The sequence below is a fragment of the Vicia villosa genome, linkage group LG5 (assembly GCF_029867415.1).
Source record: "Vicia villosa cultivar HV-30 ecotype Madison, WI linkage group LG5, Vvil1.0, whole genome shotgun sequence".
Taxonomy (NCBI): Eukaryota; Viridiplantae; Streptophyta; class Magnoliopsida; order Fabales; family Fabaceae; genus Vicia; species Vicia villosa.
In genome coordinates, this window is record NC_081184.1 from 163829643 (window position 1) to 163851673 (window position 22031).

Genomic DNA, 22031 nt, shown 5'->3' on the forward strand with positions numbered 1-22031 from the left:
AGGGATTACATTAACCATACTACGTTTAGACTAAGAATTGGCCGCCTTAGCTAACGAATCGGCAACCATATTTGTTTGGCGCTTAATAAACTTTACCTCAAAGTTTGGAATAAAAAGCTAACAAACGCTTAATAGAGAGAAGGATAAAATTAAACTCAGACGAACCAGTAACTGTAGAGACATAGAGTGAATGCCATGACTAACCACTTGAGAGTCACTTTCAAAAATCACATAATTCAAATTCAAGGTGACAGCGTGTTGAACAGCTTCTTTCAAAGCTAATGCCTCCGCTTCTAAAGGTGACATACTGCCTATATCCCAAGCAACTCCGGCAGTAATGAATCTACCCAGGTTATCACGAAAGCACCAACCTCTATTAGTAGAAAGGTAAGTTTTATTGAAACCGACATCAACATTACACTTTACCCACACTACAGAAATTTGATTACTTGTACTCCTATCTTGAGTATCTTGAGCTGTAAACAAATCTTGCCAATTAAAATAGGCTTGCAAGCCTAATCTAGAGAAACCCTCCCTTTTATTATTCCAAACTATATTGTTACGGTTCTTCCAAATCACTTCTACCATCATAGCAAAACGCCATGCATCCTTCCTATCTTCTTTACTACAAACATCAAGAATAAGAGATTTAGCATCACGAAAATGTTGAAGACGAGGCTCAATGATAGATGGCAAACCTGCTGTCCCCTAACATTGGACAATGGTGGTGCATCCGAAAAACACATGCCAGTCCTCTTCTTCATTGTCTTCGCAAACTGGGTAATTCAATAGACATGGAACATAGTGTTGGCGGAGTCTAACCCGCGTCTTTTTAATTATTGAAGTTATTTAGGGTTGCAATTATTTAGGGTTTGTTTGTTTTAATTAAAAAAATGTATTTCTAAAATTGATTTTTATCAAAAAATGTATTAAAATATTAAAAAATTTAATTGAAAAATTAATTTTGACATTTTATAACATAATATATATCGTTAAGGATTAAAACATAGTTAAAATTATAAATTTTTTAAGAAAATATTTATCTCAAAAATAATTTTTGAAATAGCTTCAAATTTAATTGATTTTTAAAAAAATTAATATCTATAAAAAGAATTATAGTAAATTTAAATAATTTTTTGAAATTTTAATATCAAAACAAAATTATAGCAAAAGAATGAAATACTTGAAATAATATTTTTAAATTAATTTTCATTTGATGCTTTTTAAAAAAATTATCGTAAATATTTTTTAACAAAAAATATAACAATATAAAAATTATTTAAAAAAAAAAACAAACGGATTATTAGTCTTCTCTCATTCTTATTCAGATGTGAATTATGTGAAATTGTGATGGAGTCGATTTAAATGTCATCTGATCGGCTGCTTTTTGAAAGAGATTTCAAACTAATTTGGTGTATCTAAAAGTACATCTCCAAAATAACCTCATAGACATTATTGGATTTTTAAGGTCTATATTGATCTAAAACCTGTATGAATATGGGTGTTACTATACTTGTTAGCACTAACACACAATACATAGAATGTCTAAATATGCATATCTCGCTTTTGTCTACTTCAACAGTGAGAAGATCCCCTCTTCAATTTAGGTTTGCATAGATCACATGTCTTATCTATCTAAAATCAATACTAGAGAATATAGAATATGTATCCTCACAATTGAAGATTTGGCAAGTTCGAGTATCATTCACCCTCAAATGACGACGAAAGGAAGATATAGTTCAACAAGTTTAAATGAAGTGCATTTCATCGTTATGAAACAAAAGGTTTGATCGAGGCGAATGCGAAGATTGCAAGGAGAATTTCTTAACATACCCTTAACACTTATATCAGATCCTTGGCGAAATTTCAAACATACTTTCAGGGTTCAAATATACATATTCAAACGAACCAATATTTCATTTTCAGAGGATTTTCCAATATACATCTCTGAAATATCTCAATATTTCATTTTCAGGATATTTTCGGATATATATCCGAAATAATTTAATATTTCATCTTTAGGGAGTTTTTCGGATATAAATATCCTATCTAATTGAGTGTTAAGAATCGATATGTATCAATTTTATTAATTGTATTACCTTATTATATATAACTTATTATATATAATTTATATGAATATACATATACTCTAATGTGGTTTCATTAAACACATATTATAATATAAAAAAAATATTTTCAATAAAACAGAAATTAAATACAGAAAAATACATTTTCAATAAAATTGAAAACCAAAAATTAAGATAGATACAAATTTCTCTTAATTAAGAATGGATATTGTCAATACTGTTTGTTATTTAAAAGAAATATATATGTATTATTACATCAACTTAAAATTAATTGATTTAAATTATCAATATACTCATGTGTATTTAAAAATTGTAATGTATAATACTTTTTATTTTAGAGGAGGCACGAAAGTCCCAATTTCTTTTAAATAAAAAATGTGTCTAGCTCAATTAGCAAATTTCAATTTTCTTAGGCGTATATCTTGTCATTTTATCTAAACATTTGTGAGTTTAAGAAGAAATTAGCAAATGCAGACCCATAATTTAGTCACACAACATAGTTGCTTCATTTATACCAAACCACTACTAACTTTTATTCTTTCTTAGAAACTGGTGGTTGATAAAACAAAATAATTATAATATTAGCAAATTAACAAGGTGAAAATATAATTAAAATAGATGAAAACTGGTGGTTGATAAAACAAAATAATTATAATATTAGCAAATTGATAAGGTGAAAATATAATTAAAATAGGTGAAAATAGCACATTGGCACATGATTATGATATTAATAAGCATGGCTACAAAGATCTTCTCCTACCATTGTCCCATCTAAACTCTTTAAACTACAAATTTCTTTGTACATGAACTTTTCCCCAACTCAACCACCAACCGCAGGGAAGAATTACAAAATTTCACTTTGAAGGAATAAACCACTGAAGTAAATAAATAAATTTTTTGTATGGATCTCCAACAGAAGATTATGCATAAGACTAATCCATCTCCCTAATATACTTAATTTATCAGTAACATGTCAAAAACTATGCTTCACTCACCTCATTTTCCCTACACACACCCACATCTATCACCATGGTTCCTTTCTTCTTCGACTTCATAACTCTGCAACAGTTTCTCCTTGGAGACTGCACAAATATAAATACCAAAACAAATCCACATCAAATTAGCAGTTCCACCAGACAGGTAAACTTTCATTGTTTAAACTTAAAATTAAAAGCAATCAACACCGATTTAACTTACTCTATCCCATAGATGTGGATCTGGCTTCTTATGTACTTCTACTCGCTCAATAGAAGAAGGGTTGGCCATCTTCCACCGACATGCTGGGTTAGGAACATGATGCTTTTCGTATTCAGTCAGTGTTTGTTGCATTGTATCATTGTAGTTTGCTTTTGAGAAGTAAAATACAAAAGGCTTCTGGCATGGATGGCGACTAACAGGTCGCGTGTTGAATGCATATGCAGTGTAATCTGCTCTTTTGTACCAATTCAAGAATGTTCTTGCAGGCATTTCCATCTCTCGGGGTGAAAACACCCCGCGAATTATCTGAACAGCAAAACCCCATGAAACAGAAACGGTCCAGCTCCTTGATTGGTCGTAGCAGATGGATTGTTGCATGAGCCCTGCTGAGTCAAGCTTCATTGGTATAGTTAACCGCTGGAGTGCTTCTACACGAGTCACTTTCGGGAAGATTGGTTCAACCACGTCAAGGTGGTGCAGTGACACTAATGGAGTCACGGGATGAGATCCAAGAAGACCGAGCAGGTTCCCATACACATCATACTGTTCCAATAAACCAGGGGATGTCAATATGAAATTAAAACAATAATAGAATGCATGACTTTACTGCAGTTCTTATCTAACATTGGCCCTACAATACTGCTTTATTCAACAAAGTGCAATAATAGTATTGATAATGGTAAAAACATTTAGGCCCGTTTACTTTACACATATCTTCTGTGTTCGTTTTAATTTCAACTAATAAATATAAGAGAATATAGATTCAGTATTTCCTTCATTTTTCTATATGTTTTGAAAACAGATCAAGCATTTAGAAAAAATTGAAAATCAACATTTTTTCATGAATGCATTCTTCTTAGCTACCCTTCCATTTTCTATGCACTACAATTACAATTGTTCACTATTCATGAATGCATTCTTCTTAGCATGCCTTTTACTCGCACTTTTTCGAGGGGAGGGGCAACGAAGGTTTTAGGCTCATACCTTCTAATATGTTTGTTCCGCCCCGTTTTTTTGCAGGCGCGGTTAACATAAATTTTTGCAATTTTTTAACTTTAAAAATGCAGTGCCCGCAAACCCGTCTCACCCTCTTTTTCTTCGGGACGGGCTAAGGTTTTAGGCTCGCATCCTCAACTATGTCTGCCATGCAAACCTCTACTTATCTCCTTATTAGCAATTTATAGTGAACAAAAATTTTTAAAATGAAAAGTGGAAAATGTTTTTAGAAAGTAAACAAAACCTTGGGAAAAAATGTATGTTTTTACAAAATGAAAAGTGAAAAATGTTTTTAGAAAATGGAAACATTTATAAAAATTTAAAATAAAAGGCATTGCCTTTTTATAGTAATTGGAATTATCTAATTACTAATAATAACTTTTAAAAAAAAATCATAAATATTTGTCCTTAGGTGACACATTAACAAAAACCGCAAAGATCTCCTTGAGAGATAGTAACCTAGATCCAGAGAAAAGGTAAAAGCCCTTATGACTTTGCTTAATTACCTCAACAACTTCAATTATAAACAAAACGCCTCAACAACTTTGATCTTTGGGACCAGGCAATTATACTTAATAAACCATTTAGAGTCAAAATCTTATACATCCACATGGAACTCTTGCAATCATAAAGTCAAATTTAAACACCAAAACGGCATAACCATCAAGCTTTTGGACACCAACAACCTCTTAAAGTAGAATGACCCAAACAATTTTTTGTTACTGTATTATTAACCTCCCTTCAAATTTTCATACCCTATCATGTCCCCTCAATTTTCATGCCTGCACTCTAGTGGTCCCAAATGTCGCAAGTAAAAACACCAGTTTCACTCCATTCTATATCTAATAATTTGACACATTCACCCATTAGATTGATCAGATTGAAAATATTACCACAATCCATAGGAGATATTAAATTCCACTGTCCTGTAATCAATGCATGAGTTCTCAATCCACCACAATAACAGAAGACCAACAATTTAATGCACAATGCCAATAAAACACCACCGACACCAAAAATAAACCGACAAGTTAATAAAATGATAACCACATTGTGGTGATACCAAAAGTTACTCTTTTCATTCACTCATTGAACCCAATCCAACACCAACCATAAAAAAAGCTTCACTTGAATCATTACTATTAAAAAAACAGATAAAAACAGAGCAATTCAGAAAGCAGTTCCACACCCACCGAACAAATCCAGTACCCACGGGGCCACACAATAAACACACAGTGATAAATAAACCACGATTCACGATAAGAAAGAAAATGACACCAACAACAAACAAATAAAACTAATTGAAATCGCAAACAATAAATAAATAATTAAAAACAAAACCGAGTTGAAAAAAATCAAACTCACCTGGTGAAACCCGGTTTCTTTAGTGAGTGGAACACCGAGTTCCGCCATACAAGCTTGCATTCTATCATCGGAACCGTACAATCCCGGATACCTCTGAATGCACCGATCTTGCATCTTGCTCAGCGCTTTCGCCAAAGGATAGCTTATCGCAAAACCACCGCCACCGTAAGCCATATTGTACGAGAAGAATATATTCTGCAAATGACTCTCCGATAAGCTTCCGATATAGTAATACTGATTATGATCGTACTTTCTCAAAACCCTAACTAAATTCTCCGTCACGAAAACGGTATCATCGTCTCCCATTACAAACCACCGTACATCTTTCATCCCAAGACGTAGCGTCTCCGTTACGATTCGCGAGATTCTGATTGCGGACCGGTGTCCTTGCTTGTTCTTGTACGCGAATTTCGATGTGTCGCCGGAGATTCTCACCGGCGGGAGGAGACTCGAATTCTTCTCCGTTTTCACTTTGTTATCCAGCCACACGACACCACGCATGTCGTTTGATCTGTACCAAAGCTTAATGTAGTTCTTTCGCTGCTCCCACAGCTTCGCCGATGCCGCGATTCCGAAAACCACGTGGCGGAGCTGTGTCTTGTCGTCGCCGTCATCGGTGAGGAGGTTGGTGGTGGTTGTTGCGGTGGCATTGGTGAAAGCAGATAGAGATGAATTTGAGGAGAGTTTAGTGTCGGTGGAGAACGGTGTTTCCCGGCAAGCGCGTGAAGTTGAGACGAGCTTAAGCGAGTAGAGAACATAGGTAATGGAAACGAAGAGGATGAGTAAGACTAGAAGTTTATGGGAGGTTCTAGAATGTGCAGATGAAGTTACTAATACACCTCCATTGGAGATGGGGGTGCCAGATTTAGGACTCTTCATTTGTTCCCAAATGAGTTTTTCAGAGTTTTTCATTTTACTGAAGTGAAAGAAACAGAATGCAGTGATGAAAAATAGATGAAATGAGAAGCAGATCTAAGTAGAAATTGAATTAAAATAATGGATTAAATGGTGGCAAAAGTTGGAAGAGATGAATTAATGAATGAGATGAGTAGGGAAGGTTTTGTTTGGGGGAGACATAGTGAAAAGAGCTTAACAGTGTCTGGGTTTACTCTCATTCACTGTAAAGCTGGAAAGAATTAGCTTTTGGGGATGATTGGGATTACTCTCATAAGGAGCTGAGGGTTTAGAGAACATTGGGCCAGTTGTTCCTATTCACAAGTTTTTTTATTTATATATTTTATATAATAATATATACTATATTTGTCCCTTTTAATTAAATTGTTTCTATTTAAAAATTGAGGAATTAATAACTTACTTTAAGATATTTATTTATTGAGAAAATAAATAGAAAAAATTTTATTTAAAAATAATTTATTTAATTTTTTAAGAATTTAAAAATTGTTGTTTTTAATGCAAAGTTTTTTTTTTTGAAAAATACATATTTTATATTTATGTTTGACTTATGCAAACTAAAAAAAGGTGACTTTTATTTATTAAAGATGATGTTTTAAATGTCCTTCAATTTTTATACTGTTTTTTATTGATTTGACTATAATTTTTTATTTATTATTTATTATTTTTTTATTGATCCATTGGTTGTTTTGAATTAATGCATTGGTTTTATATGGTATAATGGTTTCATTGTTTTCCTTTTGTTGATATTATATTAATAGTATATTAATATATTTGAGTACATAATATTTATAATAATAAGTAAAGTAAAATTATTTTTATTATGATAGCGTTTTTTCATTGACTTTGTATTATTATACTCATAATTATATTTTGAGAATAATATAAAAATAATGCTTTTTTTTTAATTTATGACAATTTCTGATGTGTCAAATCTTTTTTTATGAAAGTTTCTCAATATAAATTTATGACAAATTCTGAGGTGTAAAATTTTTTAAGTTGTAGTTCTATGTATTTTGTAGGAATTAATCCAATTTAATTTGTTGCAAAGTTATCGTCTAAGGGTAGTAACATAATGAAAAAATGCACTTTTAATATAGCGAGAAGTACAAATTGATGATATTTGATCTATCTAATTGTTAGAAGCTATAATTCTATGTTTTAGATGCAAAAAAATTGACATTAATATGTTTGACCTAGTCGAAGTAGTAGAAGTCACTTGTATTCGATAGAGTCGAGTACATCAATTAGTTGTTGTGTGGAAGCTAAAATATTACTTTGTATGTTTTGGGCTTAGGCGTTGATCGCCTATAAATAGGCATGACATTGTATAGTTGTATATACTTAACAGTTTTAACAACTTCACAAGTTTTGAAATAGTAGTTTTTTTCTCATTCTCAATCTCTTTTTTCTCTCTTCAATCTTCTTCCTGATCTTTCTTGAAAACCCTAATTGCTCCAACAAATTGGTATCATAGAGTCTGAGTTACGATTCAGAGAGAATTTGTAATGGCAAATAGAATAACAATATCAACGCAATTTTCAGCAAATCTAATGATTTTCAAATGTAAGAATTACGAGAGGTGGTTGCGTAAATGAAGGACATCTTCAAATTTCAAGATGTATCAGAAATCGTGAATGATGGAGTGCCGACATTTGAGCGAATGCAGATGATGTTCAGAAAGCCCCGCACATGGATCAAAGGAAAAAAATATGGAAAAGCCCTATTATTGATTCACCAGTGTGTGGATCCTAACGTGTTCGAGAAGATTATTGAAGAGAAAATGACACTCATCCATACAAATTGAGCGCAATTACTTCCAGCAGCGATATATTCAACTTCAGTTGTGGATAGAGATACACAATTTTTCTTCTTACTAAACCAAGAAATCAAATTATTTCCAAGAAAGAAACATCCACCTGAATTACTTTGAATTACTTTTTCAATCATTAGCACTTCCAGTCCAATCTACATCACAATACCCTACTAATATAAGATTTGTTATGGTTGCAAGCAAATTTTCCATTGGAGGAGGGATTGTCCAAACAAGTCTAGTAACAGTAGTTCCACAAATGTAGTTCTAACAGATGGTTCCTGCAATGAAGGGAATTTTCTTTGTGTTTTATCTGCAAAGTGCACTGATGATGGATCATGTATTCTGGGTGCTCCTACCATATGACACCGCAACGAGAGTGGTTCAACTCTTTTAAATCAGGTGATTTTGGTTTTGTCTATTCAGGCAATGATAAAACTTGTATCATCACTGTAAAAGGTCAAATTGAAATTGCTTGGGATGATGGTGGCGTGCACACATTGAGTGAGGTGCGTTATGTTCCAAAATTGAGGAAGAATTTGATTTCTCAGGGTACTCTTCAAGCGAATGGTTATTCATTCTGGTCAGATGGAGATAGAGACATCATGAGGGTTAGCAAATATGTGATGACAATGATGAGGTCAAGGAGCACTGCAAGTTACATTTATAGGTTATCGGGGAGCACTGAGTGATATTGAATTTGTTGAAACTGATAATGATGCAACTAAACTGTGGGCACATACGCTTGGGTCACCTAATTGAACATGGGATGATGAAACTACATAAGAAAACTTTTCTGAAGGGTGTTCGCAGTTGCACAATTGAATTGTGCAAGAATTATGTTCTTAGGAAATAATGTAGAGTTCGTTTCAAGATCGGGCAACACAAGACCAAGGGAATCATAGACTATGTTTATTCTGATGTTTAGGGGACTACAAAAGAGCCCTCCATTGGAGGTATCAAGTGCTTTGTGACATTCAATGATGATTTTTATCGTAAGGTATGAGTTTATTTTATGAAATACAAATCTGAGGTCTTTGCCAAGTTCAAATTGTGGAGGCGGAGGTTGAGAACCAGACATGGAGAAAAGTAAAGTAGTTGCGGTCTGAAAAGTAAAGTATTTGAAGTTCATAAATCTGCACACAAGGATCAAAGGAAGAAAGATGAAAAAGCTTTATTATTGATTCACCAGTGTGTGGATCCTAACGTGTTCGAGAAGATCAATATAAAGGAAAGAGTCAAAGGCGAGCGGGACAAGTTGAAGAACATGTACGGCGAAGATGAAAAACTGAAGAGAGTGAAGTTGCAGACGTTGAAAAAGCAATGCAAGATAACTCAGATGAAGGAAGATGAATCAATCTCAAAATTCTTTTCATGTATGGTGTTGTTAACGAACCAAATGTAGGCGTGTGGTGAATCGATCAACGATTTGCAGAAGAGTGAGAAAATGTTGAGATGTCTGACTAGAAACTATTAGAGTAAAATATTATATCTGCACACTCAAGAAACTATTAGAATAAAAATTGTTACATTAAAAACATATGTATTGTTATCATCAAAACTAGAGATCATATGCATAATCAAATCTTGTTCTAACAATCTCCCAATTTTGATGATGACAAAACCATATATTTTGATGAAACAGTTTTAGAAGGTTATATCATCAAAGGTAATAGAGTTAGTTAGAAAAACTCCTTTTGAGATAAACAAGCCCCCTGAGTCTAAGACTTATAACAATTTTAAAGATTAAGAGATGTCGGAGCGTTGTTATGTGCCCCATCGTTGACCTTCGTCATATGCTTGAGCCCACTTTTCTCTGGAAATATTGTCCACCCACATTAAAGCATGTAGGTTTGCATGACATATTTCCTCACGGTAGTATTGGAAAGTAGGCTTGTTCAGAGGGTATCATCTATAAAAAATATAAACAATATAAGTTTAATGATATAACTTGTAGTTGCTATATTAAAGATAAATATATAGTCTTATCCATGTTAACAAATTTTTTGCGATGTTATTTTTCTTACACATGAAGTGTTTGATAAAAGTTCATAATTTCTTAATCTTAGTAGTTATTTTTCATAACCATCTTTCTAAGGAGTCTCGTTTTCTCTTTGCCTCCATTTTATTAAGGTTGATTATCTCTTTCTTAATCTAATTAGTTATTTTTTATAACCATCTTTCTAAGGAGTCTCGTTTTCTCTTTACCTCCATTTTATTAAGGTTGATTATCTCTTGTACTCGTATTAGTACATATTCCTTATCAAGAAAAATAAATTCATGTCTTTTTTACTATTTGTTTTGGCTTATAAAATAAGTCTCATTTACAACAAAAAAAATTGTTTTAAAATAATTTTAACTTTAAATTTTTTTTACATATTTATTGAACCTCAACTCTCCTAATTACCTCACTAACAACAATTAATAAAAATATTTTAAAAAATAAACTAAATTTCATTACTTAAATATTTATTATTTTAAAACTACACACAACCTAAATAAAATATTTTTTATGTAGTCACCAAACACATCTTAATTAACTATATCATATTATTAAAAATAGTATTTTGGAAGAAAAAAATTTTGAAAATACATTAACCAATAATTTTTCGTTAAACTCTACTTTTTAGAGCCAAAAGTAGTTTTACTACTCTCAATTGAATAATAATTTTCAATTAAAAATTAAATTAATCCACACAAATTTTAATTAATTTTTTTGTTATTTGTTATTGAAGCAATAAATAATATTTGTTTAATTTTGGATGTTGTGAAGTAGTCATTTTTGAATTTTCTTCTTCCTTATTTGTTTCTATATATTTTAATTCGATTCTTCAACTAGTAGAATAAATAGTACTATTTTGATAATGAAAAATGAAAGTTTCTAAAAACTGTGAATGACTTATATAATAATTTCTTATAATTTAGGTAAATTGAAATATTCTTTGTTTTGTTAATTTGTTAAATTATAATAGTAATTAGAATTCAATTAGAAGAAGTAATTGTCAATATATTGCATGTTTCAATTTAATTTTAATTTAATTTATCAACTATTGGAATTGATAGTATTATTTGATCAATGAAAATTTCCAAATACTGTAAACGAATAACATAATAATATTCTTTGTTTTTATTTTATTAATTTGTTAAATTATAATTTTGGCATAGGATTGTATTATTATCATTTAATAGAAATTAGAAATCACTTACTACTAAAGTTGTTAAAATGGTTTGTACCAAAAAAAAAATTGTTAAAATGGGCTCGGTCCATTGGACTTGTCCACGAGCCCTATATTTTATTGTGGGTTGGGTCGCAAAAAAATCTTTAAAAAATACAACCCTATCTTTTTGGGCTAGTTCACCGGACTTATGTTTTTCATAGGTCGGGCCAGGCTGGCCAAACAGGCTTTGAGCTGACCCATTAAAAATAAAATTTTTAAATAATTTTAGTTAATTTTGGAGAAAAATATTGAGTTAAGATATAATTGCATAAGAGTATTTCAATTGAAGAAGAAAAGTTAAAGAGGATGAAGATATCTTTCAAGATAATATGGTTAAAGAAATAGTTGTGAGATAAAGAGAAATTTTGATAAATATTACAGATGCTATTCAGTTTCTCTCTACTTTTACATAGATATCTTCACGGGAAGCGTATATACGGATGTCGATTTAATGAATATTTTAAATATCACTTAATTAAGTTTATTATTACTCTCTACATCATTTTTATAAATTTAAAAATATAATATTGAAATAAAGAACTGACTGACACATCGGGTTGACCCACCAGGCCACAGGATCTATTAGTAACTGAGCCGAGCTCATTTTTGGCAGCCTATAAATTAATCGGGCCAACTCACTTCAACTCCTTTATATATTTTAACTCCCCGAACTGAAGCGGACTGAGTCGGACTAACCTATTTGACAACTCTAGTTACTGCACGTAATTGTCTATTTCTTACATACTTCACATAAACATTAAAATTTTACAGTAGATATAATTTACATCACATCACATAAACATTAAAAGTTGGATTTGGATCCTCTCATGTTCTTTTGGTCATGCCCCCTCTCCTTTTCCAATCTAATGGTTAAATGTTACACAAAGGAAAGTTTATGGTACAAATAAGAGAGAGAAAAAGATGAATCAATGGATGAGATTGAAGCATGATAGAAACATGAGAGAAAAAGCATGAGAGGATCCAAATCCTTAAAAGTTTACGGTAGAAATAATGTAAAGGATATTCTTGAGAAGGATGGTATTAAACAGGCCGGAAGTTATCCTAAAAAGAAAATTTTCAATGCCATACACACTTTATCGGAAATAAGATTTTCCTTAACAACCACTACAAAATTAGAGTATAAAAATTAAAGTTAAATATGTTGTTGGTCTTTATAAATATCTTAATTTTAATTTTTAGATCCTATAAATAGATATTGACTTTTGTTTTAATAAAATTTCTTTTGCACGCAGTTTTAAATTCTATAGAGGAACTAAAACTACATGCAAAAATAATTTTATACACACTAAAAATTAATATTTTTTTATAGGAACTAAAAGTCAAAAGTGATAATTTTATAGAAATTAAAAACATATTTAACCCTAAAAATTATGATTATCCTTTATAGTGGTTGCTAGTATAACAATATATATTTTTAATAAATTATGATACTATTGGATGTACATTTGGTCTTGGTGCTTTGGAAGTTCATTGGAGACGACAAAGGTTCATGGAGTTTATCTTTAATTTTAATTTCCTATTATGTAATTTTTCTTTACTTTTTTATTTTGTTGGGTGTTGTTTTGTTTTAAAGATCTTTATGATTATAGTTTTGTCTTCAGGGTCTTGTTTGTACTCTTTCTATTTCTCTCTTATACACTGTGTTAGAAGAAATAGAAAGAGGGTCTTCAATATTTATTCATATCAATTTTTTTACTAAGATGTCTTAAAGAACATCACGAGATGACCATGATCAATTCATGGAAATAAATTTATGTCGAGTTGAATTAAGAGGAACAACATGAGTAAAAGAGAAGACAATGTTTAGTATTGAAAGACATATTTTTGAATGATGAGGTAAAGTCAAACCTAGGATATATGACATGTTTTAATTTAGTTACGTTCCACCCAACATCATGTGTCCATCCCTAATGAAGAAACACAAGGTTATTTAACTCAATTTCCGCCCTAATTTACTTCCTCCAAGAACTTATATCGAAACACATCCTTCCAACCAACCCAAACTCAACAATATTATGGCCAACAAATTTCACAAAATCGTATACCACACAACAAGAAATATTCTATACCACCCAGTTTCAACAACAAACTTCTTATTCAAAGGCGAACGATGGGTACTTGATGATTTAATCATGAACATCAAAGTATTGGCTTGGTCCTGGCATACCATTGACAATAGAGGTTCTTGTTGTACTACCTTGTATAATTGGTTACATTCACCTTTAGATTTTCTAAAGTTTGATTAAGCATTTCTGTATCGGGTTCGAGTACCCCTTGTACTCTTATTATTAATAATATCTTTTGCTTATCAAAAAAATGCAAAATACAATTTTTCGTCCCTTATCTTTAACTCGAGGTCTAGTTTGGTCCCTTAACTTTTAAAAAGACCATTTTGATCTCTTAACTTTGAAAACGGGATCAAGTTAGTCTTTTCCGTCTAAATGTTACTAACAACGTTAATTTTTGCTGAGGTGGCAGATGACATATAATGTTCAACTCTTGCGACCGATTTAGCGATGAAAAATCCTTCACTAAAATATTTTCTGAATTTTAGTTACTATTCTTCATCTTATTCCCCAAATTTTTAAATGTATAGCCATTGAAACCCAGAACTAATTTATCAAGTGAAATAAAATTCCATAAAATAAACATCACCTTGCACAATTCTAGCTATTGATTTCACTTCCCCAAAACTAAAACCCTTTTTTTTTAAAAGAAAATCATATACACTGGTATTTACTAAACCCATTTCATGAGATCCAAAATACAAAATTAACTTGAATACACTGATACAGTTTATAAATTTTCATAATTTAATTTTTACCGACTTATGAATTTCAAGAAGGATGGTGTTGAGAGATCTATGAATGCAGCGAGTCTCTCATAAAGAAAAGTTGCTTCACCATTGCAACCCATAAGCTCAAATCCATCAGTTTCTAACCTTTTACAAAGAACCCATGAAGAAATAATCAAATTCAATCAAACCCCTACAAAAATTGCTAATTTGAACAAGAAAAACCCTAGATTATTCACCAATTTCAATTTCAATTATTCACCAATTTAAATTGGCCACAAACCAAACACGTCATGAGAACTGTTTCCGAAAATATCCTCGTCGTTGTTCGTAAGGTTCGACAATATTACACTTCTCTTTTTTTCTTTTTGATTTAAGAATAGACAATAACAGAGTTTGTTGTTCCAGTTATAGTAACATAAAGAATACGAGGAAGATATAATGTTAGTGTTGTGAAAAACGATACCAATAACAAAGTATAATAGGGAATTAGGGAAGAGAAATAAGAACACAAGAATTGGTTATAACTGCTATTCTTTTACTTTCTCTTAAAACAAGATTACAAGTTTACAAGAATAACAAATAACCTCTCTCACCCTAAATTAGGATTTGCAGCTTAGCAATGATGAGAGACTAGTATGCTACTTATAATAAAACCTAACATACTAACTAATGGGCTTTTTTCCACAAGACCCATTATACAAGCCAACTTAATAAACAAGCTAACTTAACAAATTAGGGTTTAAACACTAAAACCTAATTTAACATGCTAACAACCCTAGCATCTTCGACACAAGCATGTGAACAACCTTCGACTTCATGCTCAATCCTATCGAACCAAGAAGCTACCTTTCGACCATACTAGAGTTCGATCCAATATCTCACAAATCTCCACCTTGGACCTAACTCTACAACGTCAAGGAACAGACTAGCTTTCTTCATGCAGCTTTATCAACTGCATACAGTGGAAAAACTTGCAACTCGGCAATGTCTTGGTGATCATATCAGCAGCATTGTCTTCAGTCGAAACCTTCAACACTTGGACTTCTCCACGCTCGATTACTCCTCTGACGAAATGCAGCCTCACATCAATGTGCTTAGTTCGCTCATGATAGGCTGAATTCTTCGACAGGTGTATTGCACTTTGACTATCACATTTAACAGTGATACCTCGACCTTGAAGTTTCAGCTCCTTCGCAAAACCTTCAAGCCACAATGCTTCTTTCACAGCTTCAGTTAGGGCAATATACTCCGCTTCAGTGGTTGATAAAGCAACAACCTTCTGAAGTGTTGCTTTCCAACTAATTGCAGTGCCAAACATAGTGAAAACATATCCAGAAATAGATTTTCTGGAATCCATACAACCTGCATAATCAGAGTCGACATATCCTTCTATTACTGCTTTACTATCTTCACCCAAGGCTCCACCATAAATTAGGACTCTATTCAGAGACCCATTTATGTACCTTAAAATCCACTTCAATGCTTGCCAGTGAGCCTTTCCAGGATTCGCCATGTACCTGCTTACAAGACTGACTGCGTAAGCTATGTCGGGTCTAGTACAGACCATAGCATACATCAAAGAGCCGACTATATTAGCATATGGGATGCTATTCATATAGGCTCTTTCGACATCAGTACTGGGACACTGATCAATACTCAGCTTGAATTGAGGGTTTGTTGGAGTTACAACTGGCTTCGAATTCGACATACCATACTTTTCAAGAATCTTCCGTAGATATGCCTCTTGAGATAAGCATATCTTCGACTTCTTTCTATCTCTCCGAATGTCAATTCCAAGAATCCTGGAAGCAGCTCCCAGATCCTTCATATCGAACTCCTTATCGAGTTCAGCCTTCACCCTCATCACATCTTCAACACTGTTGCTTGCTATGAGAATATCATCCACATAAAGCAACAAAATAACAAATGAATTACCAGGTCGAAATCTGAAGTAAACGCAGTGGTCGAACTGACTTCTAATGAAACTTATGCGTGCCATGAACTTGTCGATCTCCTATTCCACTGTCGAGGAGATTGTTTCAGCCCATACAAAGATCTCTTTAACTTGCACACATAATCTTCCTTCCCCTTTTCGACATACCCTTCAGGTTGACTCATCAGGATCGTTTCATCTAGATCACCATACAAGAACGCAGTCTTCACATCCATCTGTTCCAGTTCAAGATCGAACTGTGCCACCATGGCAAGCAACATTCGAATGGACCTATGCTTCACAACAGGAGAAAACACATCATTGAAGTCGACACCTTCTCTCTGAGTGAAACCCCTTGCAACTAACCTTGCCTTGTATCTTTTCGACGTCACTCCTTCAATTCCTTCCTTAACTTTGAAAATCCATTTACAGCTGACTAACCTTGCCCCATCAGGTTTCTTGATCAGTTCCCAAGTATGATTATCATGAAGAGATTTCATCTCATCATCCATGGCCTTCAGCCATTCAGTCTTATTTCGACTCCTCATAACTTCCTTATAGTCTCTAGGTTCTTCGTCTAGAACCTCACTTGCAGAGATTAAGGCATAAGCTATAAGATCTGCATATCCAAGTCTTTGAGGTGGCTTGATGACTCTTCTCGACCTATCTCTCGACAATAGGTAGTCATCGTCAGTTTCCTCAACTTCAGCATCTTCTGCTTCTTCTTCGACTTCATCTGGGATATGCAATTCAGCATCAACATGCTCCACCTCAACAGGAATCTCTACCTGTTCCAGCTCTTCGTCAGATGTTTCTGTACTTCGACCAACATCATCAGTTTTCTTAAAAGCCATTTCAGCTTCATTGAAAACTACATCTCGACTGGTGATACACCTCCTGTGACCTGGCTCTAGGCACCATAGCCTATAAGCTTTGACTCCTTCAGGGTATCCCATGAACATGCATTTCAGAGCTCTAGGTTCGACCTTGTCTTGCCTAATGTGAGCATAGGCTACGCAGCCAAATACTCTCAGTTTGTCGAGATCTGGTGGATGTCCCGACCAAACTTCTTCAGGTGTCTTCATATCTAACGCTGTCGAAGGACATCTGTTTATTAGATATGTTGCTGTCGAAACAGCCTCAGCCCAGAACACCTTTGTTAACCCCGCACTAGTCAACATGCATCTGACTCTCTCCAAAATAGTTCGATTAAACCTTTCAGCCAAACCATTTTGCTGTGGAGTACCTGCAGTAGTTCTATGCCTTGCAATACCAGAGGCAGCACAAAAACTGTCGAATGCCTCATTGCAAAATTCAAGGCCATTGTCGGTTCTCAACCTCTTGACCTTTCTGCCAGTCTGATTTTCAACCAGAGTCTTCCAACTTTTGAAATTCTCAAAAGTTTCATCCTTAGTCTTCTGGATGAATACCCATAATTTTCTGGAATAATCATCTACTATGGATAGAAAATACCTTGCTCCTGAATGTGATGGACACCTTGCAGGCCCCCAAAGATCAGCATGGATGTAATCAAGGGATCCATGTGTTCTTTGTTTGCCTTTGTTGAACTTCACTCTGCAAGATTTTCCAAGTACACAGGGTTCACAAAACTTCAGCTTTTCGATTTTGTCTCCACCAAGCAGATTTTGTTTCCCTAATTCGACCAAACCCCTTTCACTGACATGGCCCAATCTCATGTGCCAGATTTCTGTTTTCGACAAAGATTTCGTGGATGCAACATTTGTCGAACCACTTACAACTTCAGCCTCAAGGGTATACAAGCCTTGTTTCTTCACGCCTCTCAAGACTTCCTTCGAACCCTTCATGACTCTTAGGATACTTTTCTCTCCTTGGAAAACATATCCTTTCTTGTCGAATTCACCAAGAGAAAGCAGATTTCTCTTCAAATCAGGAACATACCTGACTTCAGTCAACAACCTTATTGACTCATCATGGAGCTTGAATCTCACAAATCCAACACCTGCAATCTTGCAAGCCTTGTTGTTTCCCAGCAATACTGATCCACCATCTTGATCACATAATTCCTCGAACAAGTCTTTGTTTGGAGTCATGTGCCAAGTGCAACCTGATTCCATAATCCACTCCTTCTTAGAGTCACTGCTTGAAACCACAAGAACATCAGATGATTCGAAATCATCTTGAACAATGGCAGCGTTGCCATTATCCTTACCTCCATGATATTTCAAGCGTTCAGGGCACACCTTTCTTGTGTGACCCTCCTTCTTACAATGGTAGCATCGAATGCCAGATGCTTCGCCACTGTAAGTCTTCGACTGACTTTTGCCTTTCTTCTTGTCGAACTTACCATCCTTTCGTAAGAGTTTTCCTTTAACGGCCAAACCTTCGCCAACAGTCGAAGGTTTATGCTCCTTTCGTTCATTCAAGTCCTTAGAGTACAAGGCTGATTGAACTTCTTCAAACGTCAGGGACTCCCTTCCATACAAGAGAGTTTCTTTGAAGTGAGCATGTGATCGAGGCAAAGAACACAATAGTAACAGCGCTTGATCTTCATCATCGATCTTCACATCAATATTTTCAAGATCAAGAATCTGCTTGTTGAACATATCCAACTGCTCAGCCAATACTTTGTCTTCAATCATCTTGAATGAATACAAAGCTTGCTTCAGGTAGAGTCGATTTACCAGCGATTTGGTCATATACAAACTTTCAAGTTTCACCCATAACCCTGATGTCGTCGTCTCCTTTGATACCTGCCGGAGAACCTTATCACCAAGGCTCAACAAAATTGCGCTGTGTGCTTTCTCGATCATATTTGTCTTCTCCGCTGCCGTCAATTCTACATTCATGGCTGCCTCTCCCTTCAACGCTTCCAAACAACCCTGCTGAACCAGTAGGGCTTTCATCTTCAAGCGCCACAGACCGAAATCATTCACTCCGGTGAACTTTTCAATCTCATACTTTGTTGAAGGCATCTTCTCCACGCTCACCGCACCAATTTGTTGTGAAAAACGATACCAATAACAAAGTATAATAGGGAATTAGGGAAGAGAAATAAGAACACAAGAATTGGTTATAACTGCTATTCTTTTACTTTCTCTTAAAACAAGATTACAAGTTTACAAGAATAACAAATAACCTCTCTCACCCTAAATTAGGATTTGCAGCTTAGCAATGATGAGAGACTAGTATGCTATTTATAATAAAACCTAACATACTAACTAATGGGCTTTTTTCCACAAGACCCATTATACAAGCCAACTTAATAAACAAGCTAACTTAACAAATTAGGGTTTAAACACTAAAACCTAATTTAACATGCTAACAACCCTAGCATCTTCGACACAAGCATGTGAACAACCTTCGACTTCATGCTCAATCCTATCGAACCAAGAAGCTACCTTTCGACCATACTAGAGTTCGATCCAATATCTCACAGTTAGCAATAGATAATGGTCCAAATAATAAACATGCCTTTGATTGGGCTCTTATTAATCTATGGAGACCTACTGAGTTATCCATATTGTTCATGTTTTTTCTTATTGATTTGCATCCTTTATTTTCTTACCTTTTCTTGTTATTTTTTATTTCATTTTCTTTAGGAGAATATAATTGAAATTTTTTATTTTAAGGGTATTTAATTTTGAATTGAAATATTTTGCAGAAGTGGAGAACCAAAATGTATACGACCTAGCCTAGCCCAAGAGGTAAAGGAGAAATTAGTTGTCGAGGCTTTTGAAGTTGTAATGGTTAATGTGTCTCTCTTTGTTTTTTTTTTTTTATAAATCTAATTCTGAATATTCAATTTAACAAATAGAAAAAGAATCTATGATAAGAAAACAAGTGAAATCAGTAGCTAGAATTGTGCAAGGTGATGTTTTTTTTATGGAATTTTATTTTAGTAGATGAATTAGTTATTGGTTTCAATGGTCATACATTTAAAATTTTGGGGAAGAAGATGAAGAATAGTAACTAAAATCCAGAAAATATTTTACTGAAGGATTTTCCGTCGCTAAATCAATCGCAAGAGTTGAACATTACATGTCATCTGCCGCATCAGCAAAAATTAACGTTGTTAGTAACATTTAGACGGAAAGGACTAACTTGATTCAGTTTTCAAAGTTAAGAGATCAAAATGATCTTTTTAAAAGTTAAGGGACCAAACTGGACCCCGAGTTAAAGATAAGGGACGAAAAAAGATATTTTGCCAACAAAAACAAAAACAAAATCCTTACACCCTAACCCCTCAAACAAACTACCACTACCAACCATCTCAACAAAAAATCTTATTTCGACCACACCCTTTAAATACACTTTAATCCCTCAACCAATCTTCGATAATTCGAATCCCCAACAACACAACATTAACCTTTCATTCTCTCAATATTTGACAACATCAACACATAACGAGTGTTATATCCAAATACTGACACACAATTAACATAATCGCAAAACACTATTGCATCGATGGACGATGATTTCTTGAATTTTGATTTTGAGAATTTACTAAATCCCTTATCTGAATTCCCAATATTTCCTACAATCTCACACTCATCAAAACATGACTAAGAATCATTGTCGGACACTCCACCGTCTCCTCCAACTCATTAAGTTCAAGAATTAGATTGTGACAAATGTCAGCTCAAACCTCGTCCATGTGGAACCAACTATCACCTATTTTAATAACAACTTTGATTTTATTTTTTATCGTAGTCCCTTAATCATATTTAAATATTAATTATTTCATGGCTATTAATAGTGGATTTATCACTTTTAAATTTTTTTTATATTCTTTAGAATATTATTTTTTTGACGGAAAAAAATATTTATGAAAATAATTTTATATTATTATTATTATTATTAAATTAATTAAAAAATATTTAATTAGTTCGCCAAATAGAAAAAAAAAAGGAGGTGTAAATTGAAAGGGTGAATGTGTTCCAAAATTTTAAACAGTTAAAACGGTTGCAACAAAACGATATTGGTAGGTGTCGATACCGATATCGTTATTCATTATTTTTTGTTAAAGAATAAATTATAGTTAATTCACACTGCGATAATCATAAATAGTGTTACAATATTTTTATCGACTGAAATGTAAAAGTCTTTACACGACCGTAATGCGACTAAGATTGTTATCTAAAACCTCTCCCTACAATCCTTCACCCATAAATAATAAACTTGAAAACAAATTAAAAAGTAGGGCACTATAGAAAAGTAGAGCATTTGGAGCATTTTTTTAAAAAAGTGGGGCACCTATGGCTCATCTTTTTCTCATTTGATGATGAACTAGTAAAGATCTCATGGTCTTGCACAATTAGATGAAAGTTACAAGAATAATGCAAAATATAAAGATGAAAGTAGAGATAGAATATATTCATACATTATACATACAAAACATACCATCCTTATACATTATGCATCCGTGCTTTAAATTAATGACTAGTATTTTCTTGAAAAATAAAAGCCAATTGATGAAGCTTTGTAAATAACAGAAACTAGAGAATGACAAACATGGGCTGCTATTTTGGATTTTATCTGCCCTCTCTTGGGAAGTGGTCTTGATTCTCCTGAGCTTCTGAACTTGTTCATGTTTGCAATTTCTGAAGTTTGGAAATGATGGACAGTAGTGGTATTCATTTTGCTAAATAAATAGGTTTAGCAGGAAGAATTAATGTGTTTCTCAAAAATGGTGATATGAGTGAGAAGAATT

At 33.4% G+C, this 22031-nt stretch overlaps 1 protein-coding gene across 1 annotated transcript; it reads right to left on the bottom strand.

Moving 5' to 3' along the window:
- Positions 1-2772: 2772 nt before the first annotated feature.
- LOC131603661 (uncharacterized) lies at positions 2773-6837 on the bottom strand. Its single transcript, XM_058876068.1, has 3 exons — positions 5646-6837; positions 3285-3827; positions 2773-3169 (listed from the first exon to the last, which is right to left on the bottom strand). The coding sequence occupies exons 1-3, from the start codon at positions 6555-6557 to the stop codon at positions 3068-3070; spliced, it is 1557 nt and encodes a 518-aa protein (XP_058732051.1). The 5' UTR covers positions 6558-6837; the 3' UTR covers positions 2773-3067.
- Positions 6838-22031: the final 15194 nt, after the last annotated feature.

Coding starts and splice junctions, on each gene's coding strand:
- LOC131603661 (XM_058876068.1), bottom strand. CDS start 6,557: ATGAAAAACTCTGAAAAACTCATTTGGGAACAAATGAAGAGTCCTAAA. Junction 3,828..5,645: donor AAGAAACCGGGTTTCACCAG/GTGAGTTTGATT, acceptor TTATTGGAACAG/TATGATGTGTATGGGAACCT. Junction 3,170..3,284: donor ATCCACATCTATGGGATAGA/GTAAGTTAAATC, acceptor ATATTTGTGCAG/TCTCCAAGGAGAAACTGTTG.